This window comes from Gigantopelta aegis, chromosome 3 (genome assembly GCF_016097555.1).
Source record: "Gigantopelta aegis isolate Gae_Host chromosome 3, Gae_host_genome, whole genome shotgun sequence".
Classification (NCBI taxonomy): Eukaryota; Metazoa; Mollusca; class Gastropoda; order Neomphalida; family Peltospiridae; genus Gigantopelta; species Gigantopelta aegis.
The window spans coordinates 29,220,317-29,240,053 of NC_054701.1; the positions used below are offsets into that span (position 1 = coordinate 29,220,317).

The 19,737-nt window shown below is 38.9% G+C and overlaps 2 protein-coding genes across 3 annotated transcripts in view; one reads left to right on the forward strand and one right to left on the reverse strand.

Moving 5' to 3' along the window:
* The window catches only part of LOC121367842 (LIM domain kinase 2-like), a 45,490-nt gene extending 42,980 nt beyond the window's left edge, over window positions 1–2,510 (reverse strand). Inside the window, exons 1-2 of the mRNA XM_041492257.1 lie at window positions 2,463–2,510; window positions 2,287–2,380 (exon numbers count right to left, since the gene is read on the reverse strand). Of these exons, the coding sequence (XP_041348191.1) occupies window positions 2,287–2,380; window positions 2,463–2,487 (119 nt within the window). The 5' untranslated portion in view covers window positions 2,488–2,510. The remainder of the gene's footprint in view (window positions 1–2,286; window positions 2,381–2,462) is intronic.
* Window positions 2,511–7,700: 5,190 nt separating this feature from the next.
* The window catches only part of LOC121367844 (organic cation transporter protein-like), a 52,154-nt gene continuing 40,117 nt past the window's right edge, over window positions 7,701–19,737 (forward strand). Inside the window, exon 1 of one of the 2 annotated variants that reach the window (XM_041492261.1) lies at window positions 7,701–7,933. The gene's annotated coding sequence lies outside the window, so the exon portion shown is untranslated. The remainder of the gene's footprint in view (window positions 7,934–19,737) is intronic. The other variant, XM_041492260.1, reaches the window with a different exon arrangement.

Here is a 19,737-nt window from a genome sequence, read left to right on the forward strand (position 1 = left end):
TTATAATTCAACACAAATATAATATTACAGCTGATTTGATCTTTGATCAAATTGATCACTGCAAACAATTCCACTGTTTTCTGATTTTCAAGCGTGTCTCCAATAAAACTCAATTTGCTACAGTTTTACCAAGTTAAAGACTGAAACTTGATCGTAAAAGATCTAAATGTCAGAGAAAGAAAGAAATGTTTTATTTAATGATGCACTCAACACATTTTATTTATGGTTATATGGCGTCAGACATATGGTTATGGACCACACAGATTTTGAGAGGAAACCCACTGTCGCCACTACATGGGCTACTCTTTCCGATTAGCAGCAAAGGATCTTTTATTTGCGCTTCCCACAGGCAGGATAGTACAAACCATGGCCTTTGTTGAACCAGTTATGGATCACTGGTCGGTGTAAGTGGTTTACACCTACCCATTGAGCCTTGCGGAGCACTCACTCAGGTTTTGGAGTCGGTATCTGGATTAAAAATCCCATGCCTCGACTGGGATCCGAACCCAGTACCTACCAGCCTGTAGACTGATGGCCTAACCACGACGCCACTGAGGCCGGTTAAATGTCAGAGATGAAATTGCCCGAAGTGTATCAAATCAAATGTAACGGAAAAGACCGAGATATTCCGACTGAACACAATGTTACTGAGTATGACTGCTACCGAGGTTGTGTGAATGAACAATGTATGTGTGCACATAGATGCGCAGATGTTGGCGGGAATTACACAAAAAGTAAAAAGTAGATAAGTACAGAAGCAAAAGTCAAAACAACATTTGAAGATCACTATTAAATATCTTTAATGCCGAAATATTTTGTAAATGTGATTTGTACTTCGATCAGGTTTAAAACCAAAATGACTGTCTTCGATTCACACTGTTAAACAACAGACCATATTTATGACTGTAACAGGAGGTAAATATTTGTGTAATTAGTTTATTTTAATATTTATTGTGTACCGTATGTATTTTATTTCAGTATTCTAGGTTACGATATTCTGTTTGGAATATTATATTTCGTGGAAACAACACCGTAGATCGTTATCGGCATAATAGCCAATGAATTATGATATTGTTTTATTTTATCATGTAATGTTTTAGCCCGAGTACTCTGTCTGTAGAGGGCTAGACGGACATTTGGACAGATATTCATCCCTACAGTCAGAGACCAAGCTAAGCAATTTCCAGGCAATCGCTGCCTACCACACGGTAGTGAAAGATTCCTGCTCTAATACCAGAACAATCCTATGTTTTACGTCAAATACCTTTACATCGATCATTTTCAAGTTACTTGATTTTAAAAAATCCACATATTAATCACTACAGAAAGAAATCCGACAGCACCCACATTCAGCTAAACTTCAGGACATTCCAATGCAAGAACAAAGCTCGCTGACCTATATTGTGACGCAGGTCATGTGATCGCCCACCCGAGAAATACCCCATGTATTAACGAGAGTTCCCATTTTTGTTTACGACAAATATCGTAAATCATGACACACTAAGACAACTTTACGATACCTTCAAAATATGTTGTATCTTAAATCTACAACATTAGTATTTTGCTCTTAACTAGCTACAATATGTCGAAGTTAAAATCGCTTTGAAAATATGGGCCCTGGACTGCCTTCTTGTCATTTGTCAACAAGAGTGTAACTTACATAACAATAATATTAACCATCCAGCAAAAGTGTTTTGTTGTTTTTTAACAGTAACATGATAACTCACCATAACATAAAGATTATGCATGGTCTGTTTTCACAAAAACTGTTTTTAGGTTATGGTCAGTTTTGTTAAGTCCAGGCCTGAAATCCCTTATTACATTCAACACATCCCACGACAACAAAAATCAATTACCTACTTACATTGTACCCACCCTATTTTTTTTTCCAGTTACGCCAGTATGAAACCTTAAACAAACCAATTTTTTAAAAGAGGATATTGATCATGTTTGTGATGAATGGTAATGTAAACTGTAAAGTTCATGTCTTGTAACTTAACAGGCCCATAACGTATATATCGTAATCTGTACCTGGGATACCAGGCACTATGCTTATTCTGCTGCCTTCAGTGGGATGACACTGTGAGTTGTGTGACTAACAAATCAAATGTCAAATCAAAATAAATGGAGGGTGGCAAAATGGGGTTGCAATACTCGGTTTAACTTACAGTGATTCTAATAGAACAGATTTGTAAGCAAATTTGTCAATGAAGTTTCACTAACAGTGTCCTGTCATATCTACTTTAGATCGCTTACACTGGCTACTGAATAAGGAATGTAACCTACCGAAAACAGGAAGCATGCCAATCCCGATTTAGCGCCTGAACAAACGTCTCATCCTCAATCACCTGTGAACAACCTGCGCAGACATGCTCCTTGCCTGAAATAACCAGCATTTTAATTTATTATCCTGTTATAAAGTTTCTATAATTATATAAAATAATGTTTATTTTAACACTTACTTGAGGAGTCTTCATCATCAGACATAACGACACCATTTCTATGAACCTTAATTATCGAAGGGCACCTGCTGGTAAAAAGAGAAAAACAACATCAATAAAGACAAGATTTATCGAGACACCCGTATTTGTCAACAATTGTACCTTTTTCATTAAAGACTTATTCCTTCGGGGATATTCGATACTTTTCGGCATATTCTACGATCTTCGTGTCTACGATTTTATTTTTTTATTATTATTTTGTTTATGCTTTTGTTATAAGCCACATTAATTGTATTTAAAGTTATTTAGGCTACTGCCTTTTAGACTACTATACCACTTTTCACGAAGCTATTAGTTATTAGCACTAAAATAACAATGGATGTGGTGGGGGTCATAATTATAATTAAAATACATATCAAAATATAATATTAACTATGAAATAAAAATTAATTTTTAAACATTTATGTTGATATGACTTGTCGTCCAGTGCTAACGATGGTGTGACGTTGAATTACATTTTCACAGATCGGGATCAAAAACTGTAATATTTCACAAATCAGTATCTAAAAATCTAATAGTGGTATGAAAAAAAGAAAAGAAGTAATTTTAAAATATTTATAAATAATCATATGTGCCAACGATGATGTGGCGTTAAACCACACTCACAAATCGGAATCTCAAAATGTTAAACTTAAGAATATAATTACTATAGTATAGTAAGCATTTCTTCTTCTTTCTTTTTAAATGTTTATTTTTGTTTGTAAGAGTTTGTAAGAGTATATGTTCGAGCCAACTGGATTCAACTGTCAATCTCGTTGGCTCGAACATGTTATTCGGCATTAAATTATAATCATTCAAAAAAGTAATTATAATTTTAACATTTATAGGTAGAGGAGAAGCGAATATGAACGAGAAAAACAATGTACACTATCAAAATTGTATCCCAATATAAGGCAGTCAAAGGAAGGTGGGTTTTTTTTTACAATGTCGTGACTGTTTCTGCATGAATCACAGTTGGTGCTTTATTAATAGGAAGACTGCCACACTTCGAAATGCCACACTTCCTATGGTGTAAGAGGACTGCCACATTACTTTTGTTGCACAATGCTTATAATAGTAATACCATGCTGTTTAATCTGATGGTTACATTGGCGTAGTCAGGATTTAATATTGGGGGTGGGGGTGAGGTGGGAACCCACAATAGGGGTCCACCACAGTGACTAAGAGTCGAAAGACATTAGACCACACGTGCTGTCCGTGATTGGAATATTCCATCGCTGGCTGCTTTGGTAAAACCAGTGCGGGTCCCCCTGGCTTTTGGTTTTTGTTGTTTTTGTTTTATGGGTACCTTATAAACCTTTTTTTCTTTTCTTTTTTTTTTGTATTTTTTTATTTTATTTAATTGGGCATAATAGGTATATTTATATATTTATTACTATTATAACACCATGTATATTTGTTTGGTAATAATCAATAATCTCTCTCTCTCTCTCTCTCTCTCTCTCTCTCTCTCTCTCTCTCTCTCTCTCTCTCTCTCTCTCTCTCTCTCTCTCTCTCTCTCTCTCTCTCTTTCATATCTCTCTCTCTCTCTCTCTCTCTCTCTCTCTCTCTCTCTCTCTCTCTCTCGGTATTACTTTTTCAGTGGCGACAACGGCGGCAACTTTCGCTTTCAGCTCAACGTTAAAATTGTTTGTTTGTTTGTATGCTTGATTTGGTTTGGGTTTCTTTTTTGTTGTTGTTGATTTGTTTGTTGTTGTTTTTGTTTTTTATATATATTATTATTATTATTTTGTCTTCTTTTCTTTTTCTACTTTTTTTCTTTTGTCCTGGCTTGATGTTGTAAACTGTGTAAAATATCATTTTACTGTCATCTTATACTATGTAAATTCTAAAATCAAACTTAATAAATTAAGCGTATATCCACTCAAAACACATGATCGTAATATGTATACAATTAAAAAATATATATATTTGTACTTGTGAAATCGGAAAATACAAAAATCACAATTTGGAAGTAGAATGGGTTTGAATAATATTTTGTAAAATGATCAGTGGGTATCAGAATGTACAGAATCGCATGGAATTATAAACTGTTCCACTCAAGCCATAGTATGACAAAATGTTAGGTTAGGTCAGGTCAGGTCAGTGGGTTTAACGTGCACATTCAGAGCAAGATGTTGTAGGGCACACAAAATGTTATAACATTGCAGGTTATTATAGGTCTATGTAACTCAAGGGAGGTAAATCCATTAAAACAAATTATACATGTGTACAGTAGTAGCCTATTACATTAATTTTACAGATAATTACATTCTTCATTACACGTAGAGGAAAGCCCTGGCTACAACCCAGTGGTAAACTTAAATATTAATCTTCAGTAAAATAAACGTTATTGACTTTGAACAAAATTAGCTTTTTTCTTCTTTCTTTCTTTCTTTTCTTTTTTTTTTCTTTTTTTTTTTTTTTTTTTTTTTTTTTTTTTTTTGCTGCATGTGTTTGCTGTTGGTTTCTGAGAGTACCTTACCATACCATTTGATATACATGTAAACATATTCAAAGTCAAAATGAGAGGACATAATTATATAATGGCAAACTGGCAAGTTGGAAGTTTCAACAAAACTAGAGCAAATTGATTATAATCAATTATTTAATAACTATTTAATATTTATTTCATATTTATATAATAATTATTTAATATTTGGCAATTGGATGTCAAACATTTGATAATTCTGACACGTAGTCACCAGAAGGAAGGAAATGTTTTATTTAACACATTTTAATTACGGTTATATATGGTTAAGGACCACACAGATTTCAAGAGGAAACCTGCTGTCGCCACTTCATTGGCTACTCTTTTCGATTAGCAGCAAGGGCTCTTTTATATACACCATCCACAGACAGGAAGCACATACCAGATAGCACATACTAGATATACCAGTCGCAGTGCACTGGCTGGAACGAAAAATAGCCCTATGGGCCCATCGACGGGGATCAATCCCAGACCTACTGCGCATCGAGCGAGCGCTTTACCACTGGGCTACGTCCCGACCCCGTAGTCATCAGAGGAAACCCACTACAGTTTGTTTTATTAGCAGCAAGGGATCTTTTATATGCACTTTCCCACAGACAGGAAAGCATATACCACGGCTTTTAACCAGTTGTGGTGCACTGGTTGGAACGAGAAAAACCCAGTCAGTTGAATGGATCCACCGAGGTGGTTTGATCCTGCGACGCAAGCACTCCAGATGTGCATTCAACGGACTGAGATGAATCCTGCCCGAAGTTGCCACAAACAAAACAAATTTCAGTACATTATTTCTTTAAAAATTACTGGTTGTTGTGTTTTGAGTTGGAGACTAGAACTGATGTTGTGGAGAAACATGCCAATGGTGGAATAGATTTCAGATCTGAAGTCAATATAAGCTGTTAGATGACCACCTTGAATTCATAGTGAAATAATGACAGTTAGGCAGGCTATAGCCCGAGTACTCTGACTGTAAGAGAGCTAGACGGACATTTGGACATAAATACGCTGTAATGAGAGCGTATTTATGTCCAAATGTCCGTCTAGCTCTCTTACAGTCAGAGTACTCGGGCTAGGCAGGCTATAAAGTTTAAAAAAAAACAAGTCCTGCTGTTCTTCAGGAGATCGCTGTACTACTGGGCCCAATTTCACTAAACAATCTACGGCTAGACCACAATTCTTATTACTGTTATAGTACATGTACAAGTATAGTTAGAAATAAACATATTTCATTTTCTTTTGTCCTTAAAATGCGCCATTTTCCTCAATGATGTAATTTTATTCGTGGAATAGATTCCGAACACTTGGACATGTATGCCTGGTATAACTGCTAGTCGAGGACGAAAACATACGATGTTTTGTGTAATTGTTCCCTGAACTATACGCCTGGTGAATGCACTTTTAATTATGAACAGTATTCATTCATTTATTTTACCAGAGCAAGTTGCTTACAGGCATGTACATTCGATTTATCATACAGTGGCGACGTGCAATTCAATATACAGTATGTTAATAATAATAAAGGTATAACCCCCACCTGCTACCGACCTTGGTCGAACTGCTGGTGCTCCCTTGCACCTGCCAGTGCAGGCGGTCCCTCCCCCCCCCCCCCCCCCCCGCCCACCTTTCCTGGATAGGCGTGCGCTACAACAGCTTGTTCTGTATGTGCACGTAAAGCCCTATGACCTGACCTGACCTAAAGGTATAACAGTACATGAACATCTTAGAAAACATACTTAAGATGGACACAATTGTTTGTAAGAAATTAAGGATAGAGACAGATTGTTTTAGTTATCACGTTAATAATGTTAAGGGTGGAGACAGATTATAGAATAACCAGTACTCTACGATTAGTAGCTTCAACAAGAACGTTTTGATATATTTAACCCGCAAATCAGTGTTGGGTGGACAATACAAAATAAAGTGAAATTCATCTTCAGTCAGGTTACTGTTACAGAGACTACAGATTCTCTGGTCACGTTGTATTTGTTTGTGAAATTCATCTTCAGTCAGGTTACCGTTACAGAGACTACAGATTCTCTGGTCACGTTGGTTTGTTTGTGAAATTCATCTTCAGTCAGGTTACCGTTACAGAGACTACAGATTCTCTGGTCACGTTGTATTTGTTTGTGAAATTCATCTTCAGTCAAGTTACCGTTACAAAGACTACAGATTCTCTGGTCACGTTGTATTTGTTTGTGAAATTCATCTTCAGTCAGGTTACCGTTACAAAGACTACAGATTCTCTGGTCACGTTGTATTTGTTTGTGAAATTCATCTTCAGTCAAGTTACTGTTACAAAGACTACAGATTCTCTGGTCACGTTGTATAAAAGAACCATTTCATTTCAACTTATTTTCCTGCTTATATATGGTCAAGCATACTGTCCTGGGCACACACCTCAGTTATCTGGGCTGTCTGTCCCGGACAGTGGGTTAGTTGTTGGTGGTTAGTGAGAGAGAAGAGAGTGTAATGGTCTTATACCTACCCACTGAGTCGTTAAAACTCGCTCTGGGTGGGAGCCGGTACAGGGCTGCAAACGCTGTACCTACCAGCCTTATGTACGATGGCTTAACCATGACACCATGACACCACCGAGGCCGGTTAAAAGAACTGCTAAGTCGTCTGACATATGTATTATAAATTGTATACTTCAGCTAAAAATAACTTCCTGTCGCAAAAAAATAAAAAAGTGTTTTTGTTCAGTTTTGGTTGTTTAACAAACGCCAGCAGTAAAGTTGTTTTATACACCGTCGTTCTAGAACGAAAAGAGAGAGAAAAGAGGAAACCTACATAGAAGTATTTCTATTCAAATGGGATTATATAACATAAGTGTATTAACAACATGAGCTATAAACAGTCCCAAACTGTGAATCAAGGTCGGGGTGTTTTGTTTGGTTAGACTGTTTAACACCGGTCCGCTGTATAACTTATTAAGGTATGCTATGATACAGTAGCCGATATTACGGTAAGGTGTTTTTCTCTCTTTAGTATTATTATCCCCTGCGTGTGCTGTAACCTCACCGTGGTGCAGGGGTGTAACATTCTCTTTGAGAATGGCCAATACAGCACAAAATTGAAGTTTTGAGTAAAATTCAGTATCCGTAAAATTCTGTGATATTTGTGTTTTTGCACAGTTCTTTACACTGTTTTTGTTTAAGTCTTGAATGTTTATATTGATGTTGATTTATTTTATTTATTTGCATTACCATAGTTTGACACCCAATAGCCGATGTATTTTTCGTGCTGGGGTGTCGTTAAACCTTCATTCATTCATTCATTCATTCATTCTCTTTAGTATTAAATGTGCATTTATGACTTTAAAATATGTTAAACATAAAAGTTGTATAATAACAATTCTCATATGTAGTTTGCTTGTTTGAAAAATGTCTTGTATACACCCCCCCCCCCCCTTCTTTTTTTTGTTTGTTTTTTTTGTTGTTTTCTTATTGTGTGTTTTGTTGTATGGGTGTCTGTGTACTAGGCCGATAAAAATCGTGACGAACTGTATCAGATAAACTATTGGTGTAGCCAGGAATTTATATTGGGGGTGGGGAGGAGATACTGTCTGTAAGTAGTGTTATGCGCTATATTAAATAGGGTTTGTGAATAATAGGTACTACTCATATATGAATATGACTGATCATTCATAGATGACTGAACTATCCTTGTTGTCACTGTTATGTATACGCACTTCGGTATCATGTCGTTTCGCCTCCATAGTTGGGTCGATGCGCCTCAGGGCTAAAACTTTTAACTTTTACCTTCCATTGATTTACCCATAAGACTTAGAAATTTAAAAACCCATCTGGGCCTCGTTCCACGAAGCGATCTTAGCCGTAAGATCACCTTTTATCACAACTTAGGGCATGCTCATTGTGTGCAGTTTTCAAACAACGCCATATCATTCTGGCACAGAAGTTGGCTTGACAGCTGTGGCGGCTGTACTCATGACCCACCTACAAACTTGGCTCTACACTGTCAAGACGTCCCCTCCTACCCTCCTACTCTCCCACCCCCCCACACACACTGCACACGTACGTGCTTGGACGCATGAGTAAAATATGATGTGAAGAACTTCATAAAAATTAGTGATCCGAGTATCGAAAGTACCATCGCACAGACATGATATCACATACCACGGCCTTTGATATACGAGTCGTAGTGCACTGACTATCTAGAACGAAAAATGGCCTAATGGACCCACCGACGGGGATCGATCCCAGACCGACCGCGCATCAGGCGGGTGCTTTACTATTGGGTTACGTTCTGTCACCTAATCGTAACTAAAATGTCCTTAAAACGATTCTCAGTAGCTACATATCTACCTTATTATAAACGTAATTCCATACATTATTGGCACCGTAAGACTTGCTAAGAAATTATCATACTTCATGTTGTTTACATCGTTGGAAATTAATGTGTTTAACTGGTTGAATATATGTGAGCGGACCAGCCTCGGTGGCGTCGTGGTTAGCCATCGGTCTACAGACTGGTAGGTACTGGGTTCGGATCCCAGTCGAGGCATGGGGTTTTTAATCCAGATACCGACTCCAAACCCTGAGTGAGTGCTCCGCAAGGCTCAATGGGTAGGTGTAAACCACTTGCACCGACCAGTGATCCATAACTGGTTCAACAAAGGCCATGGTTTGTGCTATCCTGCCTGTGGGAAGCGCAAATAAAAGATCCCTTGCTGCCTGTCGTAAAAGAGTAGCCTATGTGGCGACAGCGGGTTTCCTCTCCAAATCTGTGTGGTCCTTAGCCATATGTCTGACGCCATATAACCGTAAATAAAATGTGTTGAGTGCGTCGTTAAATAAAACATTTTTTTTTTTTTTTTTTTTATATGTGAGCGGTCACAACTGTTAATCCTACTGCATGCATCATGATGATGAAAACAAACACACCTGCTTGCGAACTTGTTTTCGTGGTCGTTCGTGTTGTTTACAAATCCTCGACTCGAAGACGAAGCATATGCGTACGGGCTCCCCTTTTTGTAGGGGGGAGGGGGAGGGGGAGGGGGGGGGGAGGGGGGGGGGGAGGGGGGGCAGGCTAGCTTTTACTCGAATTTCAACGAAAATACCCGAATCTGCATTTATTAATATAATTAGCATTACAACCAAACAGCTATAGGCCTATATGGTTGCAAAGAAATCACAACGCATTTTAATATGGATTACAACTAATTTTGAGGGTAGAAGATGAAAATACATAGTAAAAAGGTCTCAGCTTAGCACATGTTCCCCGAATATCTGTATAATTTTTGCCCGAATTTGAGGTTTTGCCCCTTTGCCCCGTCTCGTACGCTTATGAGACGAATAATATACTGTCATATTTATACTGGAATGCATATTTAAACTAAGGTACTTATTAAGATCCATTCGTGGTATGTGTCAGGGCGAGTTTCCTTCGTTTACCCGGAGTTCAGTTGTGTGTCCAACACAGTGCACCCGAATCATCGATGGAAAAAAAACCCCAACAACACAAAAATAAGTTACAAAATAAAATATCACCAGTGCAGAATTATTACTTTAACCACAACAACAACAACAACAACGACGACGATAACAACAATGGCAACAACAAACAAACAAATATACAAACAAAATAACAATTAAACAAAATGGGAGTGAGTCAAATAACTATAGTAGGCAGACACGTGAAAGTTACAGATAGCAAAATGTAAATTATACGGAATGCTATCTTGGCTCACGAATATGAATTATCATTGGTCCAGTCAGGATTTTATATTTTGGGAGGGTGGAGGGGATTAGGCACCCAAACTGCTTATGGGTCGTGTTATAAGGGAAACGGGTAAATATAAAGGTGGTGGGGAAAAAGAGGTATTACGGGTTCATGGCCGCCATACCCCTTTCTCCATCTTCGGAAGCTAAGGTACCCAATACAGTGGTTACACGGAATGATACCCTGGCTAGCGAAGATGCCCTTTCTCCGTCTACGTCGGTGTAAATTACACCTGAGCTTGAGCAATCAGCATGATAAGAGTGTGGGAAACTGATTTTTGGACTACTTTCAACAATGGCTGATTACATAAAATGAATCTGAGTCAGAGATGACGTCAGAATACGTACATTCTAACACACATTAGGAAATGGATTAGCACGCAACAGTAAAAGGGCGGGGTCACAATATTGTATATAGGGCAAGTTTGAGTTTGACTACCAGAGTGAACGAGATGTGTATGGGTTTCACTGTTTGGGAGGGGGGGGGGCACAATCTGAGAATGGGTCCACTAAGGTGGTTCGATCCTACGACGCAAGTACCTCAGGCAAGCGCTCTACTGACTGAACTAGATCCCGCCCCTTTAATGCTTCTGATATTACATTACCATTCTCAGTTTGCTTCCGTCGGGCCTGATTTATAAATAAAGGTCCACTACAATAGTTACAAGTATAGTACCACATTTCGTTTCGTTTACATTATTTGTAATACATAATTACAAATTAATCGATTCCACAAATAATCTAAATCACTGCATAAAATAAGAGTATCAAAATTGTTTTATGTTGCTAGTGGCTGGAAACAGTCGTTTTCCCCCACCAACCTCTCGAATCTTTTATAAGATATTTTCCATAGACATAACAGTATATACACAACGGCATTTGATATACCAGTCGTAGGCACCGATTGGGACCGGGGTGGTGGGGGAACCCGAGTTCAGAGGCGGCGACGGATCCTCCAACATATTGTACTGCATGCGAGCGCTCCTCCTTCTTTCTGACCATGGTGAAAAGTTCAGTTAAAAAAATGTTAACGACACCACTAGAGCACATTGATTTATTAATCATCGGCGACTGGATGTGGTATATTTGTTAACATTTTTTTACTCGTAGTCTTAAAAGAAAACCCGCTACATTTTTCCCATTAACAGCAAGGGATATTGTTTTATATGCACATTCTCCACATACAGGACAGCACATACCACTGTCTTTGATATACCAGTCGTGGTGCACTGATTGGGACGGGCAAAACCCAGTCAGATAATGGGTCCACTAAGTTGGTTCGATCCTACAACGCAAACACCTCAGGTAAGCACTCGGTCGACTGGGGGCGGGACGTAGCCCAGTGGTAAAGCGCTCGCTTGATATGCGGTCAGTCTAGGATCGATTCCCGTCGGTGAGCTCATTAGGCAATTTTTCGTTCCAGCCGGTATACCACGACTGGTATATAAAAATTCGTGGTATGTGCTATCCCGTCTGTGTTATGGTGCATATAAAATATCTCTTGCTACTAATAGAAAAATGTAAGCACTCAACACATTGTATTTACGGTTATATGGCGTCAGACATATGGTTAAGGACCACACAGATATTGAGAGAGGAAACCCGCTGTCGCCACTTCATGGGCTACTCTTTTTGATTAGCAGCAAGGGATCTTTTATATGCACCATCCCACAGACAGGATAGCACATACCACGGCCTTTGATATACCAGTCGTGGTACACTGGCTGGAACGAGAAATAGCCCAATGGGCCCACCAACGGGGATCGATCCCACACCGACAGCGCATCGAGCGAGCGCTGTACCACTGGGCTACGTCTCGCCCCCTGGCCCTGGTGAATGCACGAACAGTATCAAAGAACCACGAAGTCGTCTCGTATATCATAATATTGTATGTACTTTTTTAAGCTTTCCCGGTCGCTCAAAAGGGGTATTATTTAGATCTGTTTTATATGCTTTAGACGTTGGAATGCCAGTGTCAGCAGTAGACCTGTTTTATGCATTGCTGATTCAGAAAGCAAAGAAAACCTACATATAGAGGTGTTTCTATTCAAACTGAATTATACAAGTTGGTGTATCAACAATATGTACGTCGGGTGGTTGTGACCGATGACCCGGTTTTTCTTTGGTTATCTTCATCGCAGTGTATTGTATGTTCACTGTGGTATACGCATTGTGTTTTTTAAATTATCACAGACAGTAGCCAAGGTCACGGTAAAGTTTTCTATTTACTAACATATTAAATTCATATATAACTTAGGAAACAGTTAAACGTAGGTATTCGTGTTTACACTACAGTCTATTAACGAGTATTGTAGTTATTGTGCGTCTATGTTTGTTCAGAAAGTGTGCCTTATACATTGTTGTTTTTTAATATAGACATTGCAAGCATTGTTGAACCCGCTAGAGTTCATACAACTGCTAATGTAACAATGAACACCTGTGGTTGTAGTGTTGACTATTAGTTTGACAAATTCAAAATGTAAGATATAACGGTCAACTGTGTCGATCATTTTACTTATAGTGTAACACTTTGAACATCATGCTCCTGTACTATTAGAACAATTAATTGGATTGTATCGCCAGTTGTAGAACTAGTGTCTGGCGTGCGATAGGTTTTCTTATTCCAGCCAATACCTCACAACTAATACATGCCTATCACTGAATGAATGAATGTTTATTGACACCCCCAGCACAAAAATACGCATCGGCTATTGGATGTCACAAAAAGTAAGAATATGAAAATATTATCATGCCCATTTGCAGATCTTTGGAAGAAAAACTAAAAGATCCAGATTTCCTAAATATTATCTGCAAACACGACATAATGTATCTTTATGAATGCTGGACAGGCTCTGACGACATAACAATACCTAATTATACCACGCGTAATGCGCCTAGGGAAAATGGAAAAGGAGGAGGAATGTGTATATTTGTTAGAGATTATCTCCAAGATTATTGTGTATGCATAGATAAAACCTGTGATAGTAGTATTATATTTAAAATCAAAAGCAATAAGTTTAGTGCTAATAGAGATGTATTTATGTTTATTAATTACATACCGCCTATTAATAGTACGTATTATCAAAATAGTGATGTAGATATATTTGAAACACTAGAAGATCACATATGTACATATGCACAGATGGGCGACATTGTTGTTATAGGTGACTTTAATAGTCGTACAGGTACGCTTTGTGATTTTATAGAAACTGACATCTTAGCAGAAGGTCCATTACATGTATTACAAAACGTGATTGAATACGTACAGGACAGTAATCTCGACCCGCGTCACAGCGAAGACAAAACAGTTAATCAGTTCGGTAGGAAACTTATTGCCCTTTGCAAAGCTAGCGGGTTACGAATAGTCAATGTAGACACCCAGACGACCGACATGGGAATATCACTTTTTACAATGCAAACGGTACAAGCCTTATTGATTATGTACTCACTAGCGAATCGTGTTTCGATTTAATTTCATATTTTCAATCCGGTGAGTTCAATTGTTTCTCCGACCATGCACCTGTATGTTTCACACTGGGTTGTAATGTAAACATTGCTGATACGCAGGAGCCAGTTGAGATTCGAACACACACTACCGTGAAGTGGATCGACGAAAACAATGCTGTCATTGCTTCCAAAGTAACCGAAAATATTGAAACGCTATTGAATATATGTTCAACTAGTGGTAATAGCCAAGATTGTATAAACGTACGGGTTGATAAATTCACAAACGAACTAAATACTATTATATTGCCTTACTGTGACGTCACTACCCATACAAACAGAAAGAACTATATGCGCCGGCACACTACCACAGGCGGTGATAAGCCATGGTTTAACGAGGAATGTAAAGCTCGATTTAAGGAATATAGAGCAGCTATCCATATGTTTAATGGTAGAAGAAGTGACCTAAATCGAATTGAACTCGTACGTGTAAAAAGAATATATAAGTCATTAGAACACCGCCTAAAAAGAAATTATAAATGCCAACAAGGCAACATGCTCAACTATCTCCGCAAATATAACCCAAAGCAGTTTTATGTACATTTCGAGAAAAGGAAGAAAAACGTAAATTCAGAACTAACAAATGATGAATTCTATAACCATTTTAGCAAATTGGCTGAAAACGTGCCAAATTAGACGACGAGACACACGATGTTTTTTACATAAATACGACCAGCAAGTTAGTGACGCACCGAACCGCGAGCTTGACTCTGAAATTACAGAGAAGGAAATTCTTAATGCTGTACATAAGTTAAAGACGAACAAATCCAGTGGGCTTGACAAGGTATTAAACGAATATTTTATAAATTGTATAAATGTTTTGATGCCATGTATATTGATATTATTTAACGCTGTCTTTGATTCGGGTACATTTCCACACAGTTGGTCATTGGGATGCATTGTTCCTATTTTTAAAAAAGGCAATGCAAACGACCCTAATAATTACAGAGGCATAACTTCAGTCAGTTGCTTAGGGAAATTATTTACTGCCATCCTAAATGAACGATTATTAGTTTTTGATAAAATGAATAATGTCATAAGTTTGGTTTTAGAAAACAGTTCTCAACGATCGACGCCGCTTTCATTCTTCAATCTTTAATTGAACGAATATTGAAAAATAAAAAGCGACTGTATTGCTGCTTCGTGGACTATAGTAAAGCATTTGATTATGTCAATAGACAAAAACTATGGTACAAAATGATTCAACTTGGTATCGATGGTAAAATGCTTAATGTTATCCGGTCACTGTATGATAATGTGAAATGCTGCGTCAAATATAACAGTATGCTATCCAACTTTTTCAGTTGTAGAAACGGCCTTTTCCAAGGTGAAGTATTATCACCGATATTATTTTCCATGTTTGTAAATGACTGCGAAATGCATTTCTTATCAGATAATTGCCCCTATATCGACATACAATCATTAAATATATTCCTACTTATGTATGCCGATGATATGTTCTCCTAGCCGAAACACCAGGCCTTCATTCAATGCTCAATTCACTATCAAAATATACTACCAAATGGGACCTAACTGTAAATACAACTAAGACTAAGGTTGTCATTTTTAGAAATGGGGGGATCATTTGAGACAACGAAAAGTGGTTATACAAAGGTGAACAGTTAGATGTTGTAAATGAATTCATTTATCTTGGCTTATTATTCTGTTATAACGGTAAATTTAATCGAACTCAAAAACGATTCGCTGATCAGGGAAGAAAAGCCTTGTTTTCATTATTAAACGTATGCAAAAGACATTATTTTAATATTGAAACAATGCTATCTGTTTTTGACACCTATGTTAACAGTATTCTTAATTATGGGTCAGAGGTCTGGGGATTCCACTGTGCAAGGGATGTTGAAAATATACATACAAAATTCTGTAAAAAAACTACTTGGAGTACAACAAGGGGCCTGTAATGAATTTATATATAGTGAGTTAGGGCGTTTTCCTCTGTATATTATGAGAAAATTAAGAATTTTTAAATATTGGATTAAAATACGAAATACTAAAAATTGTATCCTTTTAGCTATATATGAGAAAATGGAACGATTAAATGGTAACTGGGTAACACAAGTCAAACAAGAACTAAATAGGCTTGGACTAAACTATATATGGAACATACCAAATGTTGGTAACAGAGAATATAATATAATTAAGGAAAGAATTTACGATAATTTTAAACAACATTGTTTTAGTCGAATAACGACTTCACCGAAAGGTACCTTATATAAATTTTTGTTACTCGAATTCAAGCTACAAACATATCTTAGACAACCCATACCATTAAATCACTTAAAAGAAATATCAAAGATCCGAATTAGTGCACACAAATTAAATATAGAAACCGGAAGGTATAGGAAAATTGACAGGGCCGAAAGAAAATGCACTATAATGATATAGAAGACGAATACCATTTTATCCTTATTTGACCAGCTTTGAATGATTTGAGGAATAAGTATATAAAACAATGTTACCACAGACGTCCAAGCGTATTTAGGCTCACTGAACTATTAACAACTGAAAACAATAAAGACATCAATAACCTGGGAAAATATTTAGTTTTGGCAAATAAAGTTAGAGACGATTTACTGAAGCTTACTTAAAATATGACATCCACAAACCTGCCGTTTCATTAGCAAGTATATTAATCATATTTCATCTGGTATACATCAATATATACCTATATATTTAGAATTAGAATTATTACTATATCACGATAATGTTTATAGTGCACATATATATGTACATCCCACCACTATTACTAGTATGCTATGTTAATTTTACCATTAATTCTTAAATTACTCTCCACCTGTATTTGTATATTTGTATATATACCCTGATTATATATGTATGTATTTATTCTGATAAGTTTGTTTAACTTAAGGCAAATAAAGAACTTGAACTTGTATCAAAGGCCGTGACTCGTGTTGTCTTATCTATGGGAAAAGTAAAGTTTGTTTTTATTTAACGACGCCGCTAGAGCACATTGATTTTTTATCTTATCATCGGCTATTGGACGTCAAACATATGGTCATTCTGACACTGTTTTTAGAGGAAACCCGCTGTCGCCACATAGGCTACTCTTTTTACGACAGGCAGCAAGGGATCTTTTATTTGCGCTTCCCACAGGCAGGATAGCACAAACCATGGCCTTTGTTGAACCAGTTATGGATCACTGGTCGGTGCAAGTGGTTTACACCTACCCATTGAGCCTTGCGGAGCACTCACTCAGGGTTTGGAGTCGGTATCTCGATTAAAAATCCCATGCCTCGACTGGGATCCGAACCCAGTACCTACCAGCCTGTAGACCGATGGCCTGCCACGACGCCACCGAGGCCGGTATATCTATGGGAAAATGCAAATACAATATTCATATTCTTGGTATAGTAGGATTAATCTATGTGGAGCCACGGTAGCTGCGTGTTTGTATTTAGCACAGTAGGGATATGTCTAGTAGTTTTCTAAACAGGGATGTTTACTTAGGGATTTGTAGCAACACATAGAACCGTAACATGAGTACCCCAAATCGTAACAATGTGTATCAGATAAACCAACCTCCACTGTGTAAGTTATGAGTTTGTTTTGTTTAATGACAACACTAGAACACATTGATTATTAATCATAGGCTATTGGATGTGAAACATTTGATTATTCTGACATATAGTCTTCGAGAGGAATCCCGCTATACTTTTCCATTAGTAGCAAAGGATCTTTTATATGCACCATCCCACAGATAGGATAGCACATACCACAGTTTTTGATATACCAGTTGTGGTGCACTGGCTGGAACGAGAAATAGTCCAATGGGCCCACCGACGGGGATCGATCCCAAACCGACCGTGCATCACGCGAGCGTCAAAGGCCGTGGTATGTGCTATCCTGCCTATGGGATGGTGCATATAAAATATCCCTTGCTGCTAATCGAAAAGAGTAGTCCATGTTGTGGTGACAGCGGGTTTCCTCCCTCAATATCTGTGTGGTCCTTAACCATACGTCCGACGCCATATAACCGTAAATAAAATGTGTTGAATGCGTCGTTAAATAAACCATTTCCTTCCTTCCTTCTTCCAAATCAGTGGTGTGTTCTAAAGGCCGAACGCTCGCGGACGATTTGACTGGTACCATCGTCTTCTATCAAATCACATCTGTTTAACGTTAGTCGCAAAAAACCAGTCTAGCGAGAAACAGCGATCGCTTTCCCGTCTAAAAACGGATCAGTAGGACCACTGGATCAACTCTCGATGAAGGTAGACGTGTCAACGTGCGCTCTCGAGTTGCCCCCCCCCCCCCCCCCACCTGGGGGGATTGATGGCTAGCTACGGCTTGCTGTTGGAGTACCGCGTCGCGTACACCGGGTCACGGGCAACCGTGACCTTGGTGTATGGTGACGCGCCGACAGCCAAGAGGAAGAGGACAAGAAAGAAGAAACGTGCGCCAGGGACAGCTCAGGCGGGGACAAAGCCGGTGGCTCAACCGCCGGCGGCGGTCCCGTCTGCATCGCTGCCCCCACCACGACCAATCCAGACGGAGCAGAAGGAGGCGAATCGCCAACCAACCGCACCGACTGTACAGAGGCAGAAAGAGGAGCAACCAACTAGTGCACCACGGCCTGCATCACCTGTTCTCGCCCGTCGCTCATCAGCGTCGAGACCCCCACCCACGGGGGACTCCGCGACAGCGACATTGGATGTTGGAGTTGCCAAGCGGAAGGCCGTGACCCCCCCCCCCCCCCCCCGGGGGACCAACCAGCCAAGACGCGGCCTTCCGCTTCCGCCAGGGATGAATGGCAGCTCGCGAAACGGAAAATCAAAAGTCAGTACGCTAAGTACGTGATTGGTGACGTCACGGATCCCTACAAACTGCCAGGAGGGATCCAAGAGGATGAGTTTAAGACCTTCCCGGATGGCAACCAGATCGCCATCCATCCTGGAGATCTACGGGGAATCGGGCAGGTCCTGGTCATCACCTCGCGCCGGGATGGCTTGTACAGACAGGGGATCCTCTACAAAGAGATGGACAACCACACCGTCCACAGGATCATCAAGATCATCGCCGGCGCCCAGTACCTCCCACTGGCTCAATGCCTATGGGGCCACAACTTCAGAAAGTTGGTGCCCCACTTCAACGAAGAGTACATCATCTCCTCCCCGTAGACGCCAACCTTATCTAGGACAGGTAACCTCCTTTTTGGGCTTAGTTGGACTTTAAACGCTTTCGATCGAGCTTCAAAATTCTTATGTTTATTTTTTTTTATAAATAGTCCAACGCATTTTACTTTGGCGCCCGTTCAATTGCTCAAATCACCTTAAAACCTTTTCGGCCGAGCAGTCAAACTTATTTTTGGGTTTAAATTCTTAGTCCGGACATGATGATAGGTGCAGTTATTCTCCGTAGACATAGGTTTTTCTAGTTAGACCCGAAGGAATCGAAATTCAGCCAGTCAGAACACGGCCCATTTTCGGTGTCGCTGGACACAACTAAATACTTATTCAAAATTCTGCCCACTTCAAATTCATCCCCC